The following is a 24590-nucleotide window of genomic DNA, read 5'->3' as shown; positions in this document are numbered from 1 at the left end:
GTCTTCTCATTATCTACTGAACAATAAAAATCTGATTTAATTAACCTTTAAATCTGATCTGACGATATTAACCGATGGGGACTAGGAGCTTTCATCAAGTGTCATAAGTCTCAGAGCTAATGACACTTTCTCTTTCATTCAAATGTTTTACCTTCTTTTGGCTTCATTACAAACACCAATGTAATGTGTATATTTTTTACAAATGTGCATACATATCTCTTTAACAGGTATAACTTTATTCCAAGGATCCAGAGAGATCTGGGCAGAACATGGAAAACATTCAGTATAAGGCCAATCACAATGAAGGGGGGGAGCATTCCATTCTTATAAAATATAGAGCTTTAATTTATTAGTCAGCAACAACAATGGAAAGGGAAGATAAAGTAATTTACACAAGTCATTACAATAGCATCACCTCTGTGCATTTAGTGTTTTTTACTTTTTTCATAAAGTCTGATGATGCAAGAAAACAAAACAAAACAAACAAAAACACTCAAAAACTAAAGACACAGTTTAAAAAAAATACCAAACAATTGTACAACCCCTCCTCACATTTTTTTCTCTTTTTAAATTTTTTTACTGTAGAATCCCTGGTCTCATTTGAAAGAGACGTTCGGGGGCTGAGATTAATTCTGGGAATGCAGAAAAATTCCAAATTGAGGAGCGGATACAAAAAACCCTGTATGAATTATTAATGCATCTTCCAATAGGCGTTCATGCAGACTATTATAAGGCCAGAACGGGAGCTATACAATGTGCATTCAAAGTCACTTAATGTCATAATAATAATAATGCTGCATTTCTCCTTTTTCCAAATATTTGTTCCAAAGTTGTAAATTCTTATACATGAAAATTCCATGAATCTATTTCTTGGGGAACTGCTATAGTAATATTTTTTTCATAAAGCGCTAGAATGAGCATAAGCATTCTAATCAATAGAATGTTTGATCAGTTCTTAATAACACTCATTTTCACTCTGTCATACTCTGTAATTGTTGTGCAACTCGTTTGCACTTTTTGAAATTATGCTATTATCTGTTATCCAAACACATGGGTAAGATAATTGCACTTTGTACTTTGACAGAACTAAATTCATGCCAATAAGAAAATGCATCATGCTTTATACAGGAGTATATTTAAAACCAGGACATTTTGCAAAGCATTTGTTTTTCCCATTTAGCCGCACTGGGAACCTCCCTCAGACTGTACTGTACACCCCTAGAAACAAAGAACAGAAAAAAACGACCACACAGTATCTTATCAGAATTACAGTACAAATACAGGTTCATGCACACAATGAAAGCCAGCTTCCCAATAATTTTGGTTAGTGTCACAACATTGTTACAATGCTCTGTTGTGTATACGGGCAATTACATTTTTTTCCACACATGAATGTCAAAGGAAGAAAGAACGAGAGATGTCTTGAGTGCTGCGTCATGTGGGCACTTCTTTCCTCTATTAACTGGTTTTGTTTTGACGCAAAAGTAAACTCCACCTTGCCCGAGTGTGCTTGTCGCATTTGGCCCCAGCCAATGTCCCTTGTAAGTAAAACAATAATGCCCTTTGTACAAAACCTTGACCTTATATTGCACCTCTCTCTGAGTTCAAAGTTTGCAGCTGAAAAGAACTGTACCATTATAGTGACATTATTTTGTCATCCATTATAATGATATATCTAATTAAAAGCTGATGCTTGTCTCATTTTTAAATTCATGGCCCGAAGCAACCACAGGTTTCTCAGGTCACAGAACACAGTGAGAACCTTGTCATTCTTTAGCAAATGTAAATCTCACTAATCGGAATTAGTATCTCATCTGAAAAGTAGCAAAGATGCTGCATCATTTAACAATCAATCCTCGAGTCAAAACGGGAGGAGAGGATAAACAAAACAAAGGGCAAGCACCGGTTTAAAGAACAGCTGTTAAAAGGCCCAATTACAACATATTGTAGGTTCCCATGTAGAAAGAACTGTTTCCCCACAAGAACTGGGACCATGTATCAATGGTCCCCTTGCAATATCAAGTCTCTGCCTGCGAGCAGCCGCAAGGAGGTTGCATTACCGGCATTCCTGATGTGTCCAGTAATAAAAAGAGTCCTGGCCTTGAGTCAAAGCAAGCAAGAAACAAAGGAGATCCCATCAACCCTTTATCAACAATTCATTTCCCCATCAGAGCGAGCGTCTCGTGGTTTGCTCGTGACAGCTTACACATTCCAAACAGTCGCCAACGGTCATGTGATGCCGACAGATGAGTTTTGTAATGACAGTAACAGCAACAATAAAATTAACAACATCAATAATAACAATAATATTTGCCCCAAAGGTACCTATACACAAAGAGCATGTTTTTTCTATAAGTACAAAGAAATCCACAGAATGATACTATATACAACCTACAATAAATACTGTGTATCATATATCTTACTGTTTGAGAGGATGTATGTGGGGTTTTGTTTGCAAGCCTCTTTTTTCTCAGTTTGTTTTTTTTCCCGGGTTTTTGGACTTTTTTCATGTAGCTACTCTCAATGAGTCTCTCCCAGTTTTCACAGGGTGTGGAGGGGGAAGGGTGGACGAGGGTATTTCAGACACAAAGCTGGGCTCCTCATGTCTCTACCTCCTCCTGCTCCTCATTCTCCTCCCCCTCCCCGTGATGCCGGCGGTTGCGGGGCTTCTTGTGCTCCTTGAGCTCCTTCAGGTCTTTGGCTTTGAGGGTGCCCAGCAGCGGGTCTCCGAACTGCCAGTAGTCCTGGCAGTACTGATTGATCAGGCTCATCTCTGGCTGGCTCAGGATGGTCAGCAGGTCCTTGTACTGGCCTGCACTGGGGGTCCACTGGGTGCTGCTGGAGTGGAGCGTGGACGGCACCAGACCTCCCCCACCCTCCACCAGGACGCTGTTGACAGCCCTGCTCGACAACACCACCAGCTGCATCTTCACCACTGTGTATTTGAAGTTCTTCTCCGTGGCCGTACACTGGTACATGCCGGAGTCAGAGGGCTGCAGGGACCGCATGAGGAGACCTTGTTCCGTCTTCAAAACCCGGCCATCAGAACGCATCTGCAGAGTCAGAGAGACAAACAGCTCATGAGACACATCAAGGGAGACAAGTGCATTACAGGTGTGATGCAAAGCAGCTGTCACCATGTGTATCCATCCGTTACAGCACAAGTGATTGTTGCAGAGAAGTGGTTAGAAATCATTTACACTACTCAGACAATTAACCATTCATTGTCCTCAAACGCAGTATGTGTGTAAGTTAAGCTGCCCTGTTCAAACTGTTCATGGATCAGGAGGAAAGAGGGAGAATGCATTTCGCAGTGACTATGATGTTCCTGGGTTTTGATTTGACAGAAATATGAAGTCGTGCAATGTTTCGTTTGTAACAAACTATCAAATGATCGGTCAGTGATAGACAACCGCTGCAAAACCTATTACCTCTTATATCCTCTTATCTCTTCAGAGCCTATACTCTGTTCATATCCGGAGGATTTACAGTATTCATATTATTCACATCTCTACTCTCTTGGCCTGTACAATGAATTAATATCCGTCATTTAAAAAAAGGAAAAAAATATCAATTTAAATATAATCAAACAATGTTGTAACTCCATTTCTTGACATCTATACCCATGAACTTGAATAGGTGATGACAGTTTATTTTATTTTTTTGCTCAGAATCCGATGAGCAGCAAAGTCGGCTTTGCTTGGGGGAATAGAGACCATCTAACAGAATAGTCAATAAAAGAGAGGCAGCAACACTACATTGCTTCAAAATAAAACTTGAACTAGTGCCTCAGAGTTGTATATGATAGCAGAGGGCTTTTTTCATCCATATGTCCTTCCCCTGGGCCAGAGGAAAGTCAGAGGTCTGCAAGAGGAATCTGGAATCGTTCAATCAGAGCCTGATTTGCTTAATCAGGTGAACAGATAATTACACTGGACTCATTTTGATATCTGTCATGTTGCTTATATATGTCGCTTGCTCTCCATGGCAACAAATCAACAAAATGAAATGAAATACCATGGAGGAAATGTCCAAAGATTATAATTAATGTTCATCTTCTGTTACTAACCCATTCAACACTTTTGGGGGTTGACATTAAACTTTGCATTTGAGTGAACTACCCCTTTATAAAATATGTTAATATAAGCAGTAACTTTGACAAATACACCATGTGATGGCTCACCTCTTTCCTGCGCTCGCTGTTGTCTCTCTGCAGATGCCATTTGATGACAGCATGTGGGGAGCGGGCCTGACACTCCAGGAAGGTGCTGCTTCCCTCCACCCCGTACTGCACCATCTCCAGAGTGTTCTTATTGGCTGCAGGGCAGAGAGACACAGGGATTACCATGGCAACCAGAGCACTCATTACCATGAGCTCCTTAGGACCAAAGATCTCAGTTGTGGTAAAAAATCAAAGTCCTTTGTTTGCAATATGGCTGTTAGAGATTACCATAAAGCTGTAAGAATAAGCCAGTAACAACCTTGGAACGAGACATATTGTTATTTCTAACCTTCTGAGGTCCTTATTTAACAAACAGAAGTAGGTGAAGCAGGACTGTTAACTAGGGAACATACTGTTGGAGTTGAAGCCTCGGCATTGACGGATGGGGTTCCCGTACTTGACGTCCTGCCTCCGGCTTCGTCTAAAGGGGTCAGACCAGTATCGCCGAATAAGGAGAGAAAACACAATAAAGCAACCGCAAGCCATTCAAAGCCATTCAACAATACATCAATTATAATAAATGAATAACCATAAACCCCCTTATGTTATAATCTACTGCAAATCTTCATAATTTACTGTTCAAACTAATAATAGTATGTTATCATTAGTCTAATGTTAATTCACCCAAACACCCTGATGACTATATGATAGAAACAGATGCCATTAAATTAGCCATTCAGCGATTCTTGCAGTCTAATCTGAGCATCATTCAACACATAGGTTAGTTGTGATGTTAGTGTAAGTCATGCCGTCACTGCCGCTGGTGCTCACCTCTTCTGCGAGGCCGAGTAGCGGGAGCAGGACTTGCCGTCCCAGGCGCAGTACGGATCTCGGGCTAAGCAGCAGTCAGCGCAGGCCTCGCCGTACACGTCACACCGGTGGAGAGCCAGCTGTGTCAGGCCCACCGCAGAGGACACATACAGCTGTTGCTGTTGAGAGGAAGAGGATGGAAAATGGTGTTAGACTTAACACTGGACAACATATAAATGCATTTATTAAAGATTTAAACAGTCAATTTCAAGTGTAAATTCTAATTATTTTCAAATTGCTATGATTCTGTAGGCTCAGGGAAAATATTTTACATCTGGTTTCAGCAGCCATCAGCCAGCAGCCAGCAGACAGACTTTACTCGCCCAAGCTCAACTACTTAACTTTTACATTTTCAGAAAGAAAACCGAAACCAGCATAAACCCAGGCCAAACGAACAGCCCATATACAGGCAAGTTTAGATTGGGCTCTGCCTTAATTTATAAATTGGAAATAGGGTCACTGTATTTGCACAATTTCAAAATAACAGTAAAAAGAGCACAATTCAGACTACATGCATTGAGGTAGCTGGTTTTGAGAGTGATTCAATTTCACAGTTGTGTATCCAGGGGCTTGTTCCATCTTCAAGGATCTTATTTGCCCTCATACAAAAACACAAACCCAGAGGAACGTAATGAGATAAGAATAAAATATTTGTCCTGCACTGTGCTGAAACAGCAGCAGCCGGCTGTGGATCATCTGGTAGAATACTGAGCTCATCTCGATCAGGTTACCATCTTAAATTCATGATCAGCTGTTGAGATTCATCAGTGTGGCAGGCTGTAATACTAACTCTCTGTCTGTGGGACTGATGTCATTAAATGTAGAAAAGGCCAAGTATTTTAATCACTTTGAAAGACAACACTAACTTTGATGTCTTCTCCATATCTCTCTTCCTATTGTCTGCCCCTGTCATGTGTGTAGTATAAGAATTATGAAGCAATAGGGCAGCACAGCTGTATGCACGTAGCTTGTGACCTTAAAGAATTGTCATTAATTTATTTTCTTTGGAAGGTGGCTTCTTTTCTCTTCATGTCAGCAAAGGTTAAGGAAATCTGTTGCACAGACACACTTACCCTTTTGGATGAGATCTTCATTGTTGTAATGGGAGTAGGGGCCTTTATGGAGAAAATAAGTTTTTTGTGAGCACAGTAATCTTCATTGCAGATGAAAATGTAAAACACAGAGACGTTAGCAGAATAGGAAAAATAAGAAGAGAAAGGACTAGAAATGAATGAGGTATAAGGTTTTATAGTAAAAAGAGAATAACGCTTACCTTGAAAACCTCCACCTCCTCCAGGACCAGCTCCTCGGTCTGCAGATCGTCTCTGGGCAGCACGATGACCTTCTGGACTGTCCCTTTGTCTGTGGGAGAGACGCACACCTGTCAGCTACACACCTGCAACCTCTCACCCGTCCACCTGGCAAAGGCCCCTTGGATTTCCACTTGATTCCCTCAGCAACCTCAAAAAGGGATAATCCTCGTATCAACAGGCTGTGTTGTACTCTTCACCTCTGTCACTAGGTTCTCTCCAGTTGAACCTTTCCTCAATGACATGATGCTCTGTTCCACTTAGCGTACCCCCTGCCTCCACCATGACAAACCTCTCCTGTCATCCCCAGCTTCATTCTTATCCACACCTATTCATTCTGGATGCTGTAAGACCCTCCAGGCTTCCCTGGCATGTTTGATTTCTGTAAAGAGTCTGACATGCCTGTGAGCAGGACACCTGAGATTTATTATGACTCCTGCATTGAGCCTCGGCGCAGGGCTAAATGGTTGAATCTGACATCAGCTGAAAGGACACACATTCCTCCACAGTGGCCGCCGCGCACACACCCATCCGTGTCCTCCCAGTAATACACACACGAACAAAGAGATCAGTAAAGTGGCGTTGCATGCAACTACTTAGGGCTGCATTATTGTGCTGTGGCTGCTTCTGTCATCCTGGGGTCTTATTAAAGGTTCGAGGCATGCAGACGGACACATAATCTCCCTTACGTCAGTGGACAAAATGAAGGTAAAAGATGAACTAGCTGTAACCTCCTCCTCCTCCTCCTCCACATCTTACTACTTCTTCTTCTTACTGATCCGCCCCTGCCCTCCAGGTACAAATCTCCTGTTGTTTACTTCATGGGAACAGTGCAAGGTACAAACCCTTTGATCGGTAACACTCAAGCACAAAAGGAAAAGAATGCTTTTCTCCAAATGATAGATGATTGCATGGGAGACAAGCCCTCCATTTACATGGGATTTATTTCCATAGGGGGGGGATTTTTTTCCCTTCATTATTCAACTTCCCGCTGACACTGTCATTCACCATTCTCACCCAGATCAAAAGGGTTCACAGGTTCCTTCTTCAGACTCACTTCAGGGACATGATAGTCACTTTGAAATAACCCTAAAATGGCTGTGGTGACAAAAACTCTCTGTTCTATTAAATTTGATTCTATAAATTTTAGAATAACACTCACCAGTTCCGAGGAAGAGCACTTCGTAGTTGCCATCCGCAGCCGCAACCTGGTCCACAGTGATGGTGGTGAATTCATAATCCACGTTGGTCCGAACCACTAGGGGGCGCTTGTGTATTGGGTACACGGCATTGTACATGGCCGGGTGATTCCTCATGAAGTTAATCACCTCATCTGGATAGTCCTTAGTAGACTTCATGTTGGGAGTGAAGGTACCGCCAGGGCACTGAGGGAAAAACCAAAGCAAATACATTATTCAAAAATCCATGAAATAAATAGATAGCATCATATGGAAGTATATCCAAGAGCTTGTCTTGTAGTTATATTTTCATTTTGGTTATGCATGGTGCCAGGTGTTTTCTATTTGTCCAAGAGGAATCACTGTTATGCCTGAGATCACCAGGTTGCCTGCGGGATTTCCATGTGTGTGGGGTCAGTGTGAGGTGAGGCTCACCGTGCCAGGGCGAGGGTAGGGGATCTTCCCAGTGTAGGCCACCCATTGGTAATTGGGACCCTCCTTGTGGGCGAAGGGTCCGTTGAAGACCATGCGAATGTCGGCCATTGAGTAGACACAAACCGCTGAGCCTTTGAAGACGGAACTGTGAAGTGCAAGAAAAAGTATCTCAATTAGACAAACAGCGTATTATTGTTGCCGGAAATATACAAGAACACAGAATCTGTAATAGTCCACTAACCCAGAGACAGAGAAGACTCCATATATCACAGGATTCTTTGTGTCCTGTGTCGGCTGTATGTAAACATCTCCTGTTGAGGGAAACAGAGAAATCACGTCAGTCTAAAGAGTGACTGAAGGACACATCAAGCTCTACAGCCAAAGCGCTCTTCTTTACTAATATTTACACAGCTTTCAGTAAATCCAACCACTCTTAGCTAGATAGACCTTTAGGCTACACGTCCCTGGAAGGCTGAAACTACATCTTTGTTGAAAACACATGGTAGCCATTACTGGATTTAGATAGTGAGGCTCTTGAGTTGTGTCTTAAAGCTTCTGACAGTCACTCAAATCCATAACTGCACCCAAAGAATGAAGTTCAGGGATTCATGTAAGACACAAACTTTAACATGACTGCAAAGGTATAGCGCTTTGAGCAAATTTCAGAATCCTAGCATGCTCATGGTGACAATACTGACGAGGAACAGAATGATGGAAGGATGTGTTCGGTGAAGACTTTAATTACAAGATAACCAATTAAAAGACTATTTCACCTAACCATCCCTAATACTGAAATTCAATCTAAGCATTTGACACAGAGCTAGCAGTGCTGTGAATTCAATCACTGGTCATAGGCATCACCAGGACATCATGTGTGGAGAAGCTAAAAGTCGGCTTCTGAAATGCCAGTGGTGTGACACGCGTCAGCACACAGCGCTGATGCAATGGATGACCACTAACACACAGGCTCAGTACACAGGTTTCTGTTATAAACTTATTGAAACATTATGTATAATAGGCTGAGATTACGGTAAAACTTATTTTGCCACTTCTCTCTCTCTTTCTTTCTCAAATACACATGCACACACATATTCCTTTGCTCCTTTCTAATCGAGGACACTAATAGGGATAAGGCATTCCTCAGCCCTATACCAGAACCTAAACTCAATTCTAATCCTATCCCTAAAAGCAAGTCTTAACTCACGGTCCTCACTTTCACAAAGCCTAAAACTAGTCCTAACCTAAAAAGGCTTCACCCTGTGAGGTCTAAGCTCAGAATGGTCCTCAAAAATATATTAATAGGCACACACACACACACACACACACACACACACACACACTGAAGTATGAATGTCCTCTTATTCTGTCAATACAACTGGTTGTCACTAACTTGCAATATTGAACCACAAAGTAACCAAAATCTAGCACACAACATTTATAATGCATTTGGTGTGTTTGTGTTTGAGAGAGAGAGAGAGAGATGGTTGTTTATTATTAATGCAAAAACTGAACAAAAAAAGCATGAAAAATCATCTTCATATTCCTATGACACTTTTTGAGAAACCCTGGCCCCTCTCCTGGTATCAATACCGCCTGGTTACAGTCTAGTCTGCAGCAGTGTGTGATTGTGTGAACCACCTGAGACCTCTCCTGAAGAGACAAAAAATGTGACCATGATGTGCAGGGATTCTCCTCCTCCTGCGTCCATAGTTCATGTCTTCAACTTGAAGAAAAAGGAAATGTCTCTTTTGTCCCGAGGGAGAACTGCATCATATACTCTCAATTCTGGAGCTCTGTAAATCACGGACGCTCACATACTCTGTCCTGCAGGGCTCTGACATTGGACACGGCCTGATTTAAATCACCCTTTTGTTGTTACTGAAGGAAAGGTCCAGAGCAACAAATAAAGAGGAGCTAAACACGTGACGGGTGATAACTCTCTTTCCTGTTCGGTACCTGACCTAAATACTACTCCCAGGAGGCATTTTCACTACCTACAATAGGACATGGGCCTTCGAGGGAAACTGAGAATGTTCTCTCCAACCTACTTTTGCAGGAAAATGACCATGGAGTAAAGACACAATCGTAAACGTCCAGAAGCGAGAGATGTACAGAATGAAAGTAACATTGTGACTATTAATGCAAAGAAAGTGCAGGAACAGAAGAAGAAGTGATCAGACGGAAAAAAAGAGAGTCAACTTCAGATTTATGCTGTCAAAGTCCCACATATGTGAAATAAGTAGTCAGGCTAATAGGCAGATGGTCTGATACATGAAGGGTGTGAGTTTTGTCATTGAATCTGAACTGCTGGTTTTGGTCTTGTCCTGGGACTATCCACAACTGCAAGCTTATTCCTGTAGAATAAATAAAGCTAAAGGGTATCTAGCACATTGTCCATACTCCAACTCAGCAACCAGTTTCCCCAAAGTCACACCCACACATACCCTCACATGCACCATCGTGCGATCTTCCACAGCTGCCACAGCCGGAGAAATGGAACGGTCATGGGATAGCGTGGAAGCAGCACAATGGTCTGTCATGGGTGTCACACAACAGGCGATCCTTAACATGACATACAGCTGCTGTGCTGCAGAAATGAGCCATACGCACGCAACAACACGCAAGTGCATGCTAATGCAGACAAGATAGTGCTCAGGCCGAGATTAGAGCTGTCATGAACGGAGCTCACAGTCACTAAAAAACACATGATCATGAAAACAGGGGAGGAAAACAAGGCTACATGATTTGCAATAAAAGCTGTCCTGACAGGGCAGTGACAGCTCCAGGGGATCCAGCGTGTAACAGCTGGGAAAGGATGCAGATTCCACAAATGTCTTCCTTATGTTTTCATGGCAATAAATCCCATTTCCTTAAAAGAAAATTCAATTTCTGTTTGATCGACCTTTGGGTTTGTACTGTCTGTTTGTCTTTGCGTCTCTCCCCCTTTCTAGACGTGACCTGTGTTTCTCTCTCTGGTTTTCATCCCTCAAGCCATTGGGACTTGTTTTAAAGCACAGCCTCATTTAAGATGCAGTAGTGTCTTCTATTATGACTGGGGTCATAATAATATTTATTATTATAATTATCACAATGAGTCATTTATGTACAGGGAGAAGTACAGTCTGTAAGTTTTTCATACTCCTCAGGTCTCAGACGAGCTTCACCATAAAGTATTTTTTATAACACCATTACAACAGGAATACAGTTGCTCTGGACATTTCAAAAAGTGTCTCAATAATTAGTGGTTGGAGACGTCCTAAACTGTTGACACTATGTAAGCAGCACAGTAAGGTTCAGACTGGTTTGAAACACTGGGTGGCACTTTGAGCCATATTCAAGCAATAAATTTAAGGGTGATATTAAAACTACCATTCCCATACAATTTGGGGGCAATTTGGATTTCAGTATGTTGCCCAAGGACACTTCAGCATGTGCCAGGGGTCGAACCACCAACCTTCTGGTTAGTTGCAAACAGCATGAAACTCTCTGTCCAGTGGTAAAACTAATCCTACCTCTACCATCACTTCTACAGCTCTTGCATCAACAGGATGTGTCTTGATTGTTGAATCCCTCCATGAAACGTATAAAAACACACAACTTGTGGTTTTTCCAGGAGGTTATGTGAGGGAATATTTGTCAGTCAGGCTCAGCCACTTCCTCCGCCGCTTGCCAGGAAAACATTGTTGTTTTTATGTTTTTCAGTTATTGCACAGATTAAACAAACAAGACATGAAAGGTTAATTAAAGAGCTTTGGAGGTGCTGGAAGGCGGATTTCATTACTTTTGGACGGAGCCACAGAGCCAAGCTTTTTCCAGGGTTTTCAGACGTTTTAGCTAAAAGCTGCTGCTGTCAAACACACAGATACAAGTGTGGTATCAATCTTCTCATATAGCTCTCGAAAAAGCGAAATATGATCGTTTCCCTAAATGTCAAACTAATAATTTAACAGCCTAAATTTTTATGTGCAGTAGTTAAAGCCCCACATCCCCTTGTAAGATCCTAAAACCTCAAGTTTCGTCTGTAAAGACAAACCTTTCAGTGAGCGGGCTTTATAAACATTCGAACTAGACAGTAAATGTGAAGCCATAAGCATGAACCTCAATCATATCCAATTTAGTGTCCCCTCTAGGAGTCCTTGGCAGGAACGACTGCTCTGCAAACTGGCATGTGCACGTCTTTGCTTCTCTTTGGACAAGTCTACGCTGACATGCCCGTCCTTGTTCATTCACTAGTTTGTTCCACTACACATTTACACCCTTATTCAGGCAATGTCCTGAAAATCCTCCTCGGTGCCAGCAGATGACGACTCCCCGACCCGCCAGCAGACCCACGCCACTGCACGCCTGTGTCAACACTGTTCAAACCGGCACAGACAGAAGCCTCATTTGTCGGGGCGACGCAAGCTTGTTCCCCTCTGAACCGCTCTATCGCCATTCAGGTGAAGAGGCTCCACACGCGAAAAAGAACACAGAGAATCCGAGTGCACGTCACTCGTATGTCAAACAAACCAAAAACAGCTTTTACAACTGTAGGCAGGTTGAGTTAAAAGCAAGAGGTCTGTCCGCAAGGTAAAGAGACAAACAAAAACTATCACAGGATTCAACAGACACAGCACTTTTCATTCTTGAGATTAGTTGAAGAGCGATAGCTGCACGCATCAGTCTCTTATCACTCTGTGGCTCTATTTTAAACCAGGAAGACTAAAAGAGATTCCTCCTCCGACACACACAAACACACACACACACACACGGTCACAGACATTCCTGCTGGGTGATCTGATCTGTCCCCCATCAGATCGCCTCCTTACACACACACACACACACACAAACACACACAAACACATCTTGAAAGAAAATGACAACTATTCAGCGGCTGGGGGGTTTGTGTGTTTTTAATGCATGTGCGTGTGTGGCTGTGTCATTCACATTACAGTATGCTGTATTGGCCATATGATTGGAGTGGGCTCCAATATGGGCTAGAGACACTTTAGTGTGTGTGTGGGTGGGTGTGTGTGTGTACATGTATGTGTGTGTGTGTGTGTGTGTGTGTGTTTCACTCTTGGCCGGTCCTGTAGTAATAACAACAGAGCCTGCAGTAGACTGTTCTCTGCTTAATATTTCAGTTGTAATTACACATGACAGGAAACTAAAAAAGAATATGTCTGTGATAAATCCAGCCATGTCACTTTTATTCTTCTCTTTGCTATTTGATACCTTCTGTCAAAAATATTAACTACCTAAAGAGACATTTAGTTTTTTGTTACAGTGTGTAACAAAAGTGTTTGAGCTGAATTACAGATAATAATACTAGAACTTCTGGGGAAAATATTTGTTTTTTCAAATATCTATTTTATTACCCCATTTACACTGATTGTCAAAGTGTTTTGCATTACATATAGATCTCTTTGCATTAGGAGCTGAAAACATTATCCACCCTTCCAGTGAGTTTATATGTATGCATTTGATTGTTTGTAAGCAGGATAATGAAAACTATTCAACTAAAGTTGTGTGAACGGGTAGGGCATGACCCGAGGAAAAGCTCATTCAAATCTCGAGTCGATCCGAACCTGGTTGCAGTTTCAGGATTTTCCCTTTAACTTGAGTAAAAAAAATCAGACATGTTTAGGGAACTGATATTTATGAGTTTTCCATGGATCTATGAGTGTTGGAGCAGATCCAAATAGAATTTCACGTGGCTCATAATGGGAAAATTAGGCCTTGGCAGAGAGAGACATTTTAGTTTGAATATTTGTGGAAAGACAAAAAATGTACTATAGCTAATGAATATGCACCCATGTATTCCATTAGCAAAAATACCAATAATTGATGTTTGTCCTCATCGTAAATGACAGTAAATCTGTATTTTGGACTGATAGTCAGATAAAACAAGAAATTAGAAGACAGTATATTGGACTCTGCAGTGGCAGTTTTGTTTTCCCATCTCCGAATATGTATGAATGAAATCATTAATCATGAAACAATAAAGTGACGAGCAGATTGAAATGACAGCATTGTTAGTTGCAGTCCAATATGTGGTTGATGTAATCTGGCAGCAGAACGATGACGAGGACTTTGGCTGAACTGACCACCTACAAGCACATCACTGTACTGGCAGCGTGTTTGATTGACAAGGACGTCTATACAGCGCTCCCCGCCCACACTGGCTAATGTACTTTCAGAGAAAACCACAGCAAGATCTGTAAAAGGCGTGTTTGTACTCACGCAGCTCGTCGAAGTGCGTCTCCATGCCGTCGGCGCCGGGCACGGAGCAGATGAGCCTGGCCTTCAGGAAGGTGCTCCACTTGTTGACCAGGCAGCAGTGGCCCCCGTCATCGTTCTGTATTGGAGAAGAGCAGAATAGAAAAATGTCAGTTTCTCCATCACTCACTCACACTCACATCCTACTGTGTCCTCCTACTGAAAACAGACCCAGGTGGAGCCACCCACACACAAACACATACACACACTACACAGTACATGTTGGAAGTAAAAAAAAGCAGGGATTGGGGGGTGGGATGGTAAACACTGTCTCCTCCTATTTAGACACTTCCATCTGCGGTGGACCGAAGCCAGAATCCATCCCAGTGAAAAAAAGAGTTGAGACCAGTATGAGCTTCCACAACTGCCATCTTCAGAAATAGGAGGGCTCGGAAGAAAAATGATCCATATTTTTCTGTTACACTATAAATGGGAGGTCGGGCACTTTTGATGAATCCAGTTTGGGGAGTCAAAATGTTTTTAAATTACACTTTCCAGTGTAATTTAAGTAAAAGCCTGAGTGTGTTTCAGGTGGCGTGCAGGGTGCAGAGAACGGCAGTAAAAAGGGTCCAGATGTGTGGCGGAGTAGGAAAGACAGGGCCGGGGTCTCCGGAGGCCGGGGCAGAGCCCGCTGAGAGGGGGATGAGTGTTTGTGTGTCGGGTCAGCGCCTGACCCCCCCTCGAATAAATACATCGGCGAACAGCTGAGGCGATGAGCACACACAGCTACATTTTCTCACTCACACCCGTACACATATACCCCCTGTAATGTGCATACATGCACGCAAACATTCACATACGCCTCATTCTGAGAACGAGGTCCCACAGTCCCTGTGAGACATTGGTTATCATTTGTTTTCATGGCACACTGGCTTTTGTGAAGAAGCTCTGGTTCAACTGAGAGGGGCCGAGAGTTTTCTTAAAGGCACTGAGTTTTTTCTCTTCTCTGTAAACTTAAAGCGCCACGTTTTAGCACTGCCGGAGAGAGGAGGTCAGGGGATCACGGGGTCAGAGCTCAGAGGGCAATCTCACAGACAGAGGGATGCATTGTAGACAGGAAGGTTAAAGACATGTGGATTCCAGCACGTCAGCGTTGGCCAAATACTCGACCTGCGCCCGTAAACAATCAAACACAGTGGGTGACTCGCCTCGGGCCACTCCAGCCTGTTTTTCATATCCATGCAGGGTTTTCTTTTCATTATGTTTACACCCCAAAACAAACACACTCCAGACTGTGTACACACCAGGCAGATGCGTCCTATACGGGACTGGGTCACAGGACTCTGGCCCATCTCGGAGGACTTTTCCCGGAAGAAGAAATACAGCTTGTCGTCATTTCTCTCCGCGCTGTCAGGGATCAGGTGTACGTGGATGAAAGTGGGGTCTGTGGGGAGAAGGAAGGGTGAGATGTTAAGGTGGAGGAAAGAAATGGGAAAACCTTAGATTGAAATCACTTATTAATGGTTAGCATTTCCTTTTTTTGTTGAATGACTGGCAAACACAATAATCTTTCCATTTCAGCAATGGTTTTGGAACAAGATCCAAGCTCCGTGAACAATTTCTGATTCAATGAGGTTCACAGTTAAGTCCTTCTTTGTTTACTGAGAGCTCTATAGCTTTGAGCACAGCCACACAAGACTGAATATATTTAGAAAATGTTCCTCATTCAAGCAGATTGTGTCATGCAAAAAATCTTACATAATAGAAATTGCTAACGAATTGTCACATTTATTGTTTGCAACTGACTTATTAAAAAAAAGCTTATGGGGCATTTCAGGCAGGAGTCCGATTTCAACTTCCCCCAGTGCCTCCCTGGCCCCACCCCTGAATCCGCCCCTGCTGTATGTTAAAAATTCAGTGTGTAAAATTGGATGAAATCCTTATGTATCATTTACAGGCGAAGGCATGAGTTTTACCATTCAACCATCTGGAGTTGTACTGATCTGTTCGCATCGCAGTCTTTGGCCCCAAAGTGCGGAAAATGGCAGAGTCTGTTCCCATAAAGTCAACATAGACCCCAGCATAGAGTTCACCATCTGAGAGAGTGAGAGAGAGAGAGAGAACGAGAGAGAGACAAGGAGAGAGAGAGAGAAAGTATTTGATTACGACATTATTCCAGCATTTTGCAATTAAATTAACAAGGCGTTTGTTTCAAAATCTCTATTTATATATTGAATATCACAGGACTCTTAATTTCTCAATACAGCGGATCAGTCTGCACATTAGTATTAGTTTGCATTTAAAATGGTCGGGATGATATTATTATCAACATCTACTAAAATTTCCTACAAAATTACTGACATGGAAGAGTTATTTGTTATCATCAGTAAAATTTACCAAGACACAAACTTGTGAATTCATAGCATAAAATTAGGATTTCAAAGTTTTTATCAAAGCTTAAACATAATAATGCCAGTTTAAACAGAAGAATAATAAGTAGTAATTATACCCAGAATGGTTTTGTACATGAAGATTTACCACGCAAACATAAGGGAGACCAGGTAACTTTTGAGAAAAGTTCACATGCCAGCTACAATTTTAAGGAAATCAACAGAAATTGACAACTGCTTGTAAACCTACATAACCCCTATATAATTTGCTGGTTTATGTAATGCATAGATTCTAATAAGTTAATTATAAGAAGCTTCCATCTTCCTTTAAATTACTCCTAACGTCCCTTGTTCTTTCCATAAAACATTGAGGAAATCATCACAGGACATGAAAAATAAACATAGTAAAACTTGTCAAAACGTCCTTTCCCAACTGTCACACGCACTTCATGAAGACATAAAATACGAGCACATCCATGTGTGGAGACTGACAAATGTACACAGCAGTCTTGTTAAGCCCCAGGAAGGCAAGGTGTTTGTCCTCCAGCTGCTGTCAGGGCCCCACTGAGAGCAGGTGTGGCTGTCAGAGCTCTTAAGGATGGAGTTAAGAGACAGCGGGAGGTAGCACAGAGGAAACAATACACTCTGTCCTACCACCATTCTACTCAATGTCATGGTTCTTAGCCGTGCTCTACGAAGATTGATGACATATCATTAAAATGTCCACGGATGACAGGATGTCTAATGCGCTGGAGAGCTGAGCAGCTAGTGGTCAGTGGTAAATCCATTGTTGTAGCACGGGGTTCTTAATCCTTATCAACACTAACAACAGTGTCCCCAGTATGATGTAGACTGGTGGAGGTGGGAGGTAAATCCATCTTGGACGACAGCTTTGGTTCCATACTGGTCAGCTGGCACTGTGCTAATGTGGGAAAGCAGTGGCAGTGATTTACACCCGCTGTCTCACCCCGCAGAGAGATCGCCTTTCACTGGTGGCAACTGTGAGTTCAGGACCTGACTGAGTGACCTTGGTCAAAGGGAACAGAGGACGCTGCCTTCAGGAGTTATTTTACTGAAACATGACGTATAGTTACTGAATGGAAAAAGAGATAACGCCTTTGACAAATTCAGTTAAATATAATAATGATAATAACTTGGATTAATATTGCACCCAAGGCCAGTTAACAGAGTAGCCGATTATTTTTTTTTTTTAAATAAAATAAAACCATGTGTTTCAGACAGAAGCTGAAAAGAAGAGCAGCAGCAATGGACAGAATGAGGAAAGTAATGTGTTTTCTGGTTGAATCATAATCCTGAATATGAACATAATATATAATGGCTAATTTATTTAGGTTTTTCTATATATCTTTTCCTATATTATTCCTTCTGCTATTTTCCCCATATAAGCACTAAATGTTTTTGTAACACTTTTAAAGTAGCATTAGAGGATTCAAATATAAAAAAATATATATATTGTGCCCATTGCCGCCTAAACAAGGTAAAATTCCTGAGGATTAAATGATTAGGCTAATTAGAATAAGTAGCTCAATGTATCCAATAGGCTCAGAATGAAAAATTAAACTAGGTTTGAACTTTCTGGACCAAAAATATGAAATGTGAGTAGAGAAAAAGTCACATAAAGAAACAGCAGACTAAAAAGATGCAAATGGGATGAGGCTGCTCTGAGGACCTCAAACGAGCTGGGCTGGATTGAAGCCATGCCCGTCTCCTCACGTGGCCAAACTCAGATGGTACTCACTGATCAAAGCTGACGCGCTGTTGAGCTTCGGGTCGTAGGAGCACTTTCCCTTCCCGGATTCCACTCTTCCCGGCTCCAACTGAAAGATTTCTTCCTGGAATGGAAAAATCATATGGAGATAGAAATAAATTCGGCGCTCTTCATCTTGTCATGGTGATTCCCTTGTGTAGGGTAAATGAGGCAGCGTATGGGCTCCCTCTGACTCCAGTGGGACCCATACGGCCTGATGGGGGATGAAGCATTAGAATAATGAGGGTGCGTTCATACAGAAAAATACATGGGGGAAAAAGCGAGGAATTTCTAATCCATCTCCGTGCCACTCTGCCGCAGAAAACAATGTGTCACGGGCTGCTTCTCTCGGCATAATAAGCTGCATGCCAAATATCTCTCAGCCTCTTGGTGCCTATGGCTGTGCAGGCTCACTGCTGACACCTGTAATCCAGCACAGTGAAAACAAGCCCGGGATGGAGGCTGGATGACTGATGCTCACCGCTTGTGGCAACCCCGCACGCAGGCACTGATAGGTGATTGGCAGGAATTTGCGTACGAGGGACGGGGAGAATGAATCAGTGGCGTGCGATGACATGTCCTGTAGCTCCGCCTCACAGACCAGAGCATGTCCGACCGCCTCTTCTCACTCCCAGACGGGACAGAGATGGAGTCTTCTCTGTCATTGTCCATCAGCACTAAAGCACGAGAGAGCTCACGGCACGGTGCCAAACTCACTTCATTGGATCATACATGCAACCCTGTGCAATTCCCTACTCATCTTTGATTAAAATCACCACTTGTGAAAATAAGAAGGTGCCGGCAGCTCATTCGCAGCCATGCCAGATGTTGACATGTAAAAAAACGTTCCCAAACATTTAAGTGTACCAGAGGGAATCTGCCCCCTGCACATGTTTTTACAACCCTGCTGTAAAATACGACCCCGTCAGAAAAGTTGCAACATATTTTAAGACATGAGAAAAAAAAACTTGCAACTTTCTCAAAGTGTCCCACTTCACCTAAAGCCCTCACGTTCTTTGAAAGTCCCGTGCTGTGTTTCAAAGTGCTTGGAGTGCTCAAACAGTGGAGACATGTTCAAGTATGTGACTCTTTTAATTTTTTTTTCTGCACAGCTAGTTGGCTACAGATGGCTGGTGTTTGCTCTGGGCAAACAGTGCTTGCTGTGGGAGTGGGTCGGATGCTGACTTGTCTTGCTGCCTCTGTGGGAGAGACTGCACCACATTCCTACAGAAGGTGGAGGGCTCGGTGGGGTGAAGGACTGATGGGTGGGATATCCTGCATTGTCTCAGATAAGCGGAATGAATGTTTCAGCCATCTGTTCATCATCTCCATTGAAATATATGCAAGATAAAAATTCAATGTGCCGTGCATTGAACAGGGGTGAAAGCCTGCTATATTAAATGTGAGCCTAGCAAAAGTCAACCGAAATTTGAAAGCCATTTCCATTCGATAACCCAGCTCTCATGCAAAATGTGGCATTTAGCACAACGCAAAGCACAAGGAGGACAATGGTGGATAAGAAAGCATGCTCGGATGGTGAGACTTACACAAAGAAGATTTGAGTGAAACGTGAGAGAGAATGACATGACATTTCATGCATTTGCACAAATGACACAAAACTCGAAAGACTGTGCTCGGACTGGAAAGGATGCATGCTGAATGAGAAAAACAAATGATGGCCAAGTTAAAGATGATGTTGAGATGTTGAATGTGCTCAGACACAAAGAGAAGGGAGCATGCTGCTGGTGACCACGAGCCCAGGCAGTATGCAGGGCTGCGGTGCAGACAGGGCCCACATCGCACCTTGAGTCCGAGTGTCTCGTGCACCGCGCTGGGTTCGGCGGCGCGGCTAGCCCTTCCTCTGGCCTGGGCCATCTGTAGATACATGGACGTCTAAAACAGGAGACAGCAACACAAACTGGATGTTACGCCACTGATGAGGAAGGACCAGGGACCTTCCTGACGTCCTTGCGCTCTGAATTTGTCCTGACTTCCAGACATGGTAAGAAATCACCCTCAAACTAATACTTTTGAAATTAATGTAATGCAAGAGCATAGGGAAAATGTAACTGTGTGTGTGCAAGACTGTTCAGGGACTGTGCATAGCTTTATTTGACCAGATGTTGGAAAAGGCAACAATAATAGTTCTCTATCCTGTGGTTAAGTCAATAAAGGCTCTCACAGTATGGCACATACATTCCCTTCAAAACTGCTGCTAAAGCAAAAGAGTATTACATTTTTACAAATGCTACAATGCTCAGAACTTACCCTGTGGACAGACCAAGCAGGGCTAAAATCAAATGACAACAACCCATCTTTATGCTCAATTCATAACAACAAAAATGTGTGTGTATGCATCTGTGAGTGTATCATCTAACATTTTCCAATGTTGTGAACTCCCCGGCTCGGCTCAGGAAGGTGGTCACTGACGACTCAGACCTGTCCGTTTGGTGTGACGGAGAGAAAAACAGTCCTCTCATTAATGGACTAGAACTGGAACATTCCACTGGCACCCCATAATGGGAGGTCCCACTTCCAATTAGCCCACGTCTCACATGGTAGAGGCTGGCGGGAGGCCTGGATGGATGCATGTTGGGGCAGATGGATAGGTGAGTGACTGGAAGCCCTTCGTTAGTGAGGGGTCATGTCGGATCTGAACGCACTGAGGGACACATGGAAGCCGCACTTGGTTGCTGCAAGTTCTCTGAACTGTTTTGTGATCGCATGAGAGAGACTAGTGGGAAATTTACTTTACATTTATGCCCCTTTTTAAAAAGTCCCCAGGTCATGATTAGTGAGCAAGTGAGATATTTAAAGAAGAGCGAGGTGTTAAAGGGGAGTATGCGGAGGTAGGGATGCCTGGCATGGTTAAGGAAATTAAAGAGGTCCCATTAAAGGCTGAGACTAAACAGAGTAACTTTAACAGCTCATTGGGGATGGCAGCTGTGTGCTGGTGAAACTATGCTGGCTACAATGCCAGATGCAGAGACAAGGTACCATGAGGAGGCTTTATGATTGAGGGAAATCGCTGTAAAGGGAACATAATGTAAGGTGGATGGAGAGTAGGACCCTTGGTAAGGGCCTTAAAGAAGAGATGCCCAGCTATGCAGATTAGAGGGAGCTGTTGATAGTTCTTAATCCTAACCTGAGGTTTGCGCCCGCGGTTGACAAAGGTACAGACTGGATTGTAAGCTCCGGTCCCACAGATGTAGAGCTGGGTGCGATTCCATGGTTCGATCAGACGGATGAAGTTTGCACACTCCTCCTAGAAACACAAGGATTGAGGGGAATTAAACCACAATAAATATCCAGTAGGTACTTTCATAGCCTTCCTTTACTGGTACAACTATCAGAGAATGGTGTTGTGCCCCCCGTCCTAGCCTGGCAGTGAGGAGGATGGGTGAGATTGATTGAGCTTCTTTGCTTCAATCTATTTCTGTCTATTTGGCCAGACAGTTATTGGGCCAAGTCTGTGAGCCACAGGTGAGTGGCCTTGAAGTTCCTTGAATAACAACCAACAGATATATTTGAATGCAATGCATTTTTAAAACCTCAGCTGAACAACTGTGCAAAAGATGTGTGTGGTGTCCACAAAAATACTTACATTGGCGTCCCTCCCACTCACAAGGCATTCCATCCTCCTTCGTTCAGACACTGGCCAGTGGATCTGTGAGGGGGGAGAGGACATTTCATCGTTAAGATCCAACCTGTTACCCATCACTGGCATTTATGAGAATAGGGGGCTAGAATTGCAAAAGGGATATCCACCCGGGGTAATATTAGTCCTGATGGGATTGTGATAACCCAATTACAGTGTTTTAATAACCAAAGAAATGTGCTCTCCAACAAAAACTAACGTGAGCTAGCCAAAATGGCGGCCACTGGGGCAATAGAGCAGAACGTTTAGCCCTGGGGCCAGCTGCTGTGAACGCTGAGGTAAGAGCTTCAGCTCAGTGGAACAGAGAACGAGGCCAGAGTTTGAGCAAAGGGGATGCAGAGAATGGGAATGGTCTTACAATATGTGGCTCCTTGTTGATGTCGTGGAGATCCAAGGACAGGATGTGGTCCTTGCTTCCCACGTACATGCGGTCGTGATCTTCATCCATACGCAGGATCCTGTAGTCGGTGGTGTTGAGGAGGTAGGCGAAGTGATGAGCGGTGCCTGTAGATCTCAGCTCTGTTTGGAGACAGAGACATGTCCATTAATGACAGCTGTGGACACATGCACATTTTCATCCACATATGCATGCACAACTGATACATTCCGACTGCCACTCCTGCATACCCCTGTGGAGTTATCTGATGGTTTTCCACCAACACTGTTGTAACTTAACACCGCACATTAGCGACAAGTGCTACTGAGTGTCTGTCACACTGTGTTGATGGTTTAATACCGCCCGAGTGGATCAGAAGATCTAGAAAGCCTCTCATCATCAGCTGTCTGTGAGTTCCAGCAGGAAAAAACACAGTATTTTGACAGCTAGATATTGTGTTTACTACAAATCCCTTCCATATACAAGGTAGGGCAAAGTTTAAGATGTATTTAAACAACTCCTTTCCTATTTGGATACCACTTTTTGAAGGTCAGGGTAGTGTGTAAATTCACTAACGCAATGCAGTTGACACGTTCCCTCATGTCGAGAGTAACCCAATCTCCCTCCAACTCTGTGTTGGAGTGTTTGTTTGATATGGTCTCCGTGGTTCAGCAACCAAGAACAGGGTAGAGAGGCCACTGCTAAGACAGCAAAGGCCCCATGCCACGCCATAGACTAACACACTCCCCCACTATCTATAGGGGAGAGGCATTGGAGGGTGGCATTCACATATTGTTGGACAAACACTGAGGTTTTACTAGAACAGCCGAAAAGTCCCTTTTCACAGATTGGCTTTATTCTACAACCTACAAAACACAGAAGAAACAAGGAATCCACTTCGAGGTTAAAACAAGTTGCTTCTGCAGATTTTGAAGCCAAAAAGTGGGGGAGAGAAACCAGAGAATAAACTGTCAAATACAGTTAGCATTGTTTGACTGTTTGCATATCATATATCAGACCAGGGGCGTGCAAGTTTAATGAAAGGAAGGAAGTGTGAAACATAGTCAACGTGGGGTGTCTGATCTTTCAATCAAGACTTTCAGAATGAAAGTTATTTCAAAATTGGGAAATGTTTCAGACAGCTGAACAACAACTACACATCTCTTTCAAGCTTTATATGCACAGTCATCATTGTGTTGGAAGTTACTGAGAAACATTCCTGTGAGGTTGTTAGGTGGTTCTGAGGAGGAGATTACCAACACATGCAAAGCCATCCACATGTCCACCATTGGGCCCTAAAATAAACACCATCTAGAGACCTTTTAAACAGTCTCCCAATGGAATCTGATATTACCGGTCTTTCCAGCCAGACCTAAATTTTAAACGGGGTTTTGTCAATAACCAAAGATCAATAGCATTAGATTTGCAATATTTGTACAGTTTGATTTAATAACTGTGCCCACCAATGGAATGTTTACAGGTCGGCAGAGTGATTGACAGCTGTCAAAGCCCTGCGCAGTGGAGCTGCAACATGTGGCCGAACCCTGTGATTATTTGTGTTAGAGGCTGAGGTTGAATGATGAGTCCCAGTACACTCGAGCTGTGTTTATGCGCGTGGGTGGATAGAGTGAAACACACAGGACCGGATAACAACAAATTGTTCACACACACAAACATTCCGACGGCCATTCAAAGTCTTCCTTGAGGCAGGTTGTCAGCGAGTCCTCACTGTGTGTTTGTTGTCGGAGAGAAGCTGGATGGGACCGTCTGTCAGCTGAAGGGGGAATGTGAACAGTGCATAGCAACAGCACAGGCTGTACAGAGCCACACATTAAGAAACAAACACATGTAATCTAATCCCACAATCTGCGGATAATACACTGGTTTGAATGTACTTCACTACTCTGCACCACAGAAAAAACATGGCTTACTGTAATAATCTTTCCTCACATTGTATCTACCTCATCTTATTGTAATGTAGCCGCACTCACAGAGTGCTTTGCTTCATACCCACATTTTTACCAAAAGTATCCTGAACTTTCAGTTCCAGGACGTTTTTTTCAGGAACTAAAAGGCTCTTGTCGTTGCCGATATTCACTTGTAATATCCACCAGAGTCTAAACACCAGGGGGATAAATCAAATAAGCCTGCTGGAGTATGAATGACCGACTGCAACAAAAAGTGACTTCCCTCCAGTCCACCGGGTGGTGGGAATCTAGAGGACTACACAACAATTAATCACATG

At 43.0% G+C, this 24590-nt stretch overlaps 1 protein-coding gene across 5 annotated transcripts in view; it reads right to left on the bottom strand.

The window, feature by feature from the left end:
* Positions 1-215: 215 nt before the first annotated feature.
* Positions 216-24590, bottom strand: part of sema3fb (sema domain, immunoglobulin domain (Ig), short basic domain, secreted, (semaphorin) 3Fb) — a 58814-nt gene continuing 34439 nt past the window's right edge. Inside the window, exons 3-19 of one of the 5 annotated variants that reach the window (XM_062395537.1) lie at positions 22328-22488; positions 21916-21978; positions 21457-21576; positions 20115-20204; positions 18303-18396; positions 16130-16249; positions 15458-15597; positions 14178-14292; positions 8197-8266; positions 7956-8100; positions 7505-7727; positions 6306-6394; positions 6106-6147; positions 4994-5151; positions 4576-4643; positions 4184-4317; positions 216-3053 (exon numbers count right to left, since the gene is read on the bottom strand). In XM_062395537.1, the coding sequence (XP_062251521.1) occupies positions 2601-3053; positions 4184-4317; positions 4576-4643; positions 4994-5151; positions 6106-6147; positions 6306-6394; positions 7505-7727; positions 7956-8100; positions 8197-8266; positions 14178-14292; positions 15458-15597; positions 16130-16249; positions 18303-18396; positions 20115-20204; positions 21457-21576; positions 21916-21978; positions 22328-22488 (2285 nt within the window). In that variant the 3' untranslated portion in view covers positions 216-2600. The other 4 variants (XM_062395529.1, XM_062395553.1, XM_062395545.1 and 1 more) reach the window with 4 other exon arrangements.

The sequence above is a fragment of the Platichthys flesus genome, chromosome 2 (assembly GCF_949316205.1).
Source record: "Platichthys flesus chromosome 2, fPlaFle2.1, whole genome shotgun sequence".
Classification (NCBI taxonomy): Eukaryota; Metazoa; Chordata; class Actinopteri; order Pleuronectiformes; family Pleuronectidae; genus Platichthys; species Platichthys flesus.
This window is presented reverse-complemented; position numbering and strand designations above follow the sequence as displayed.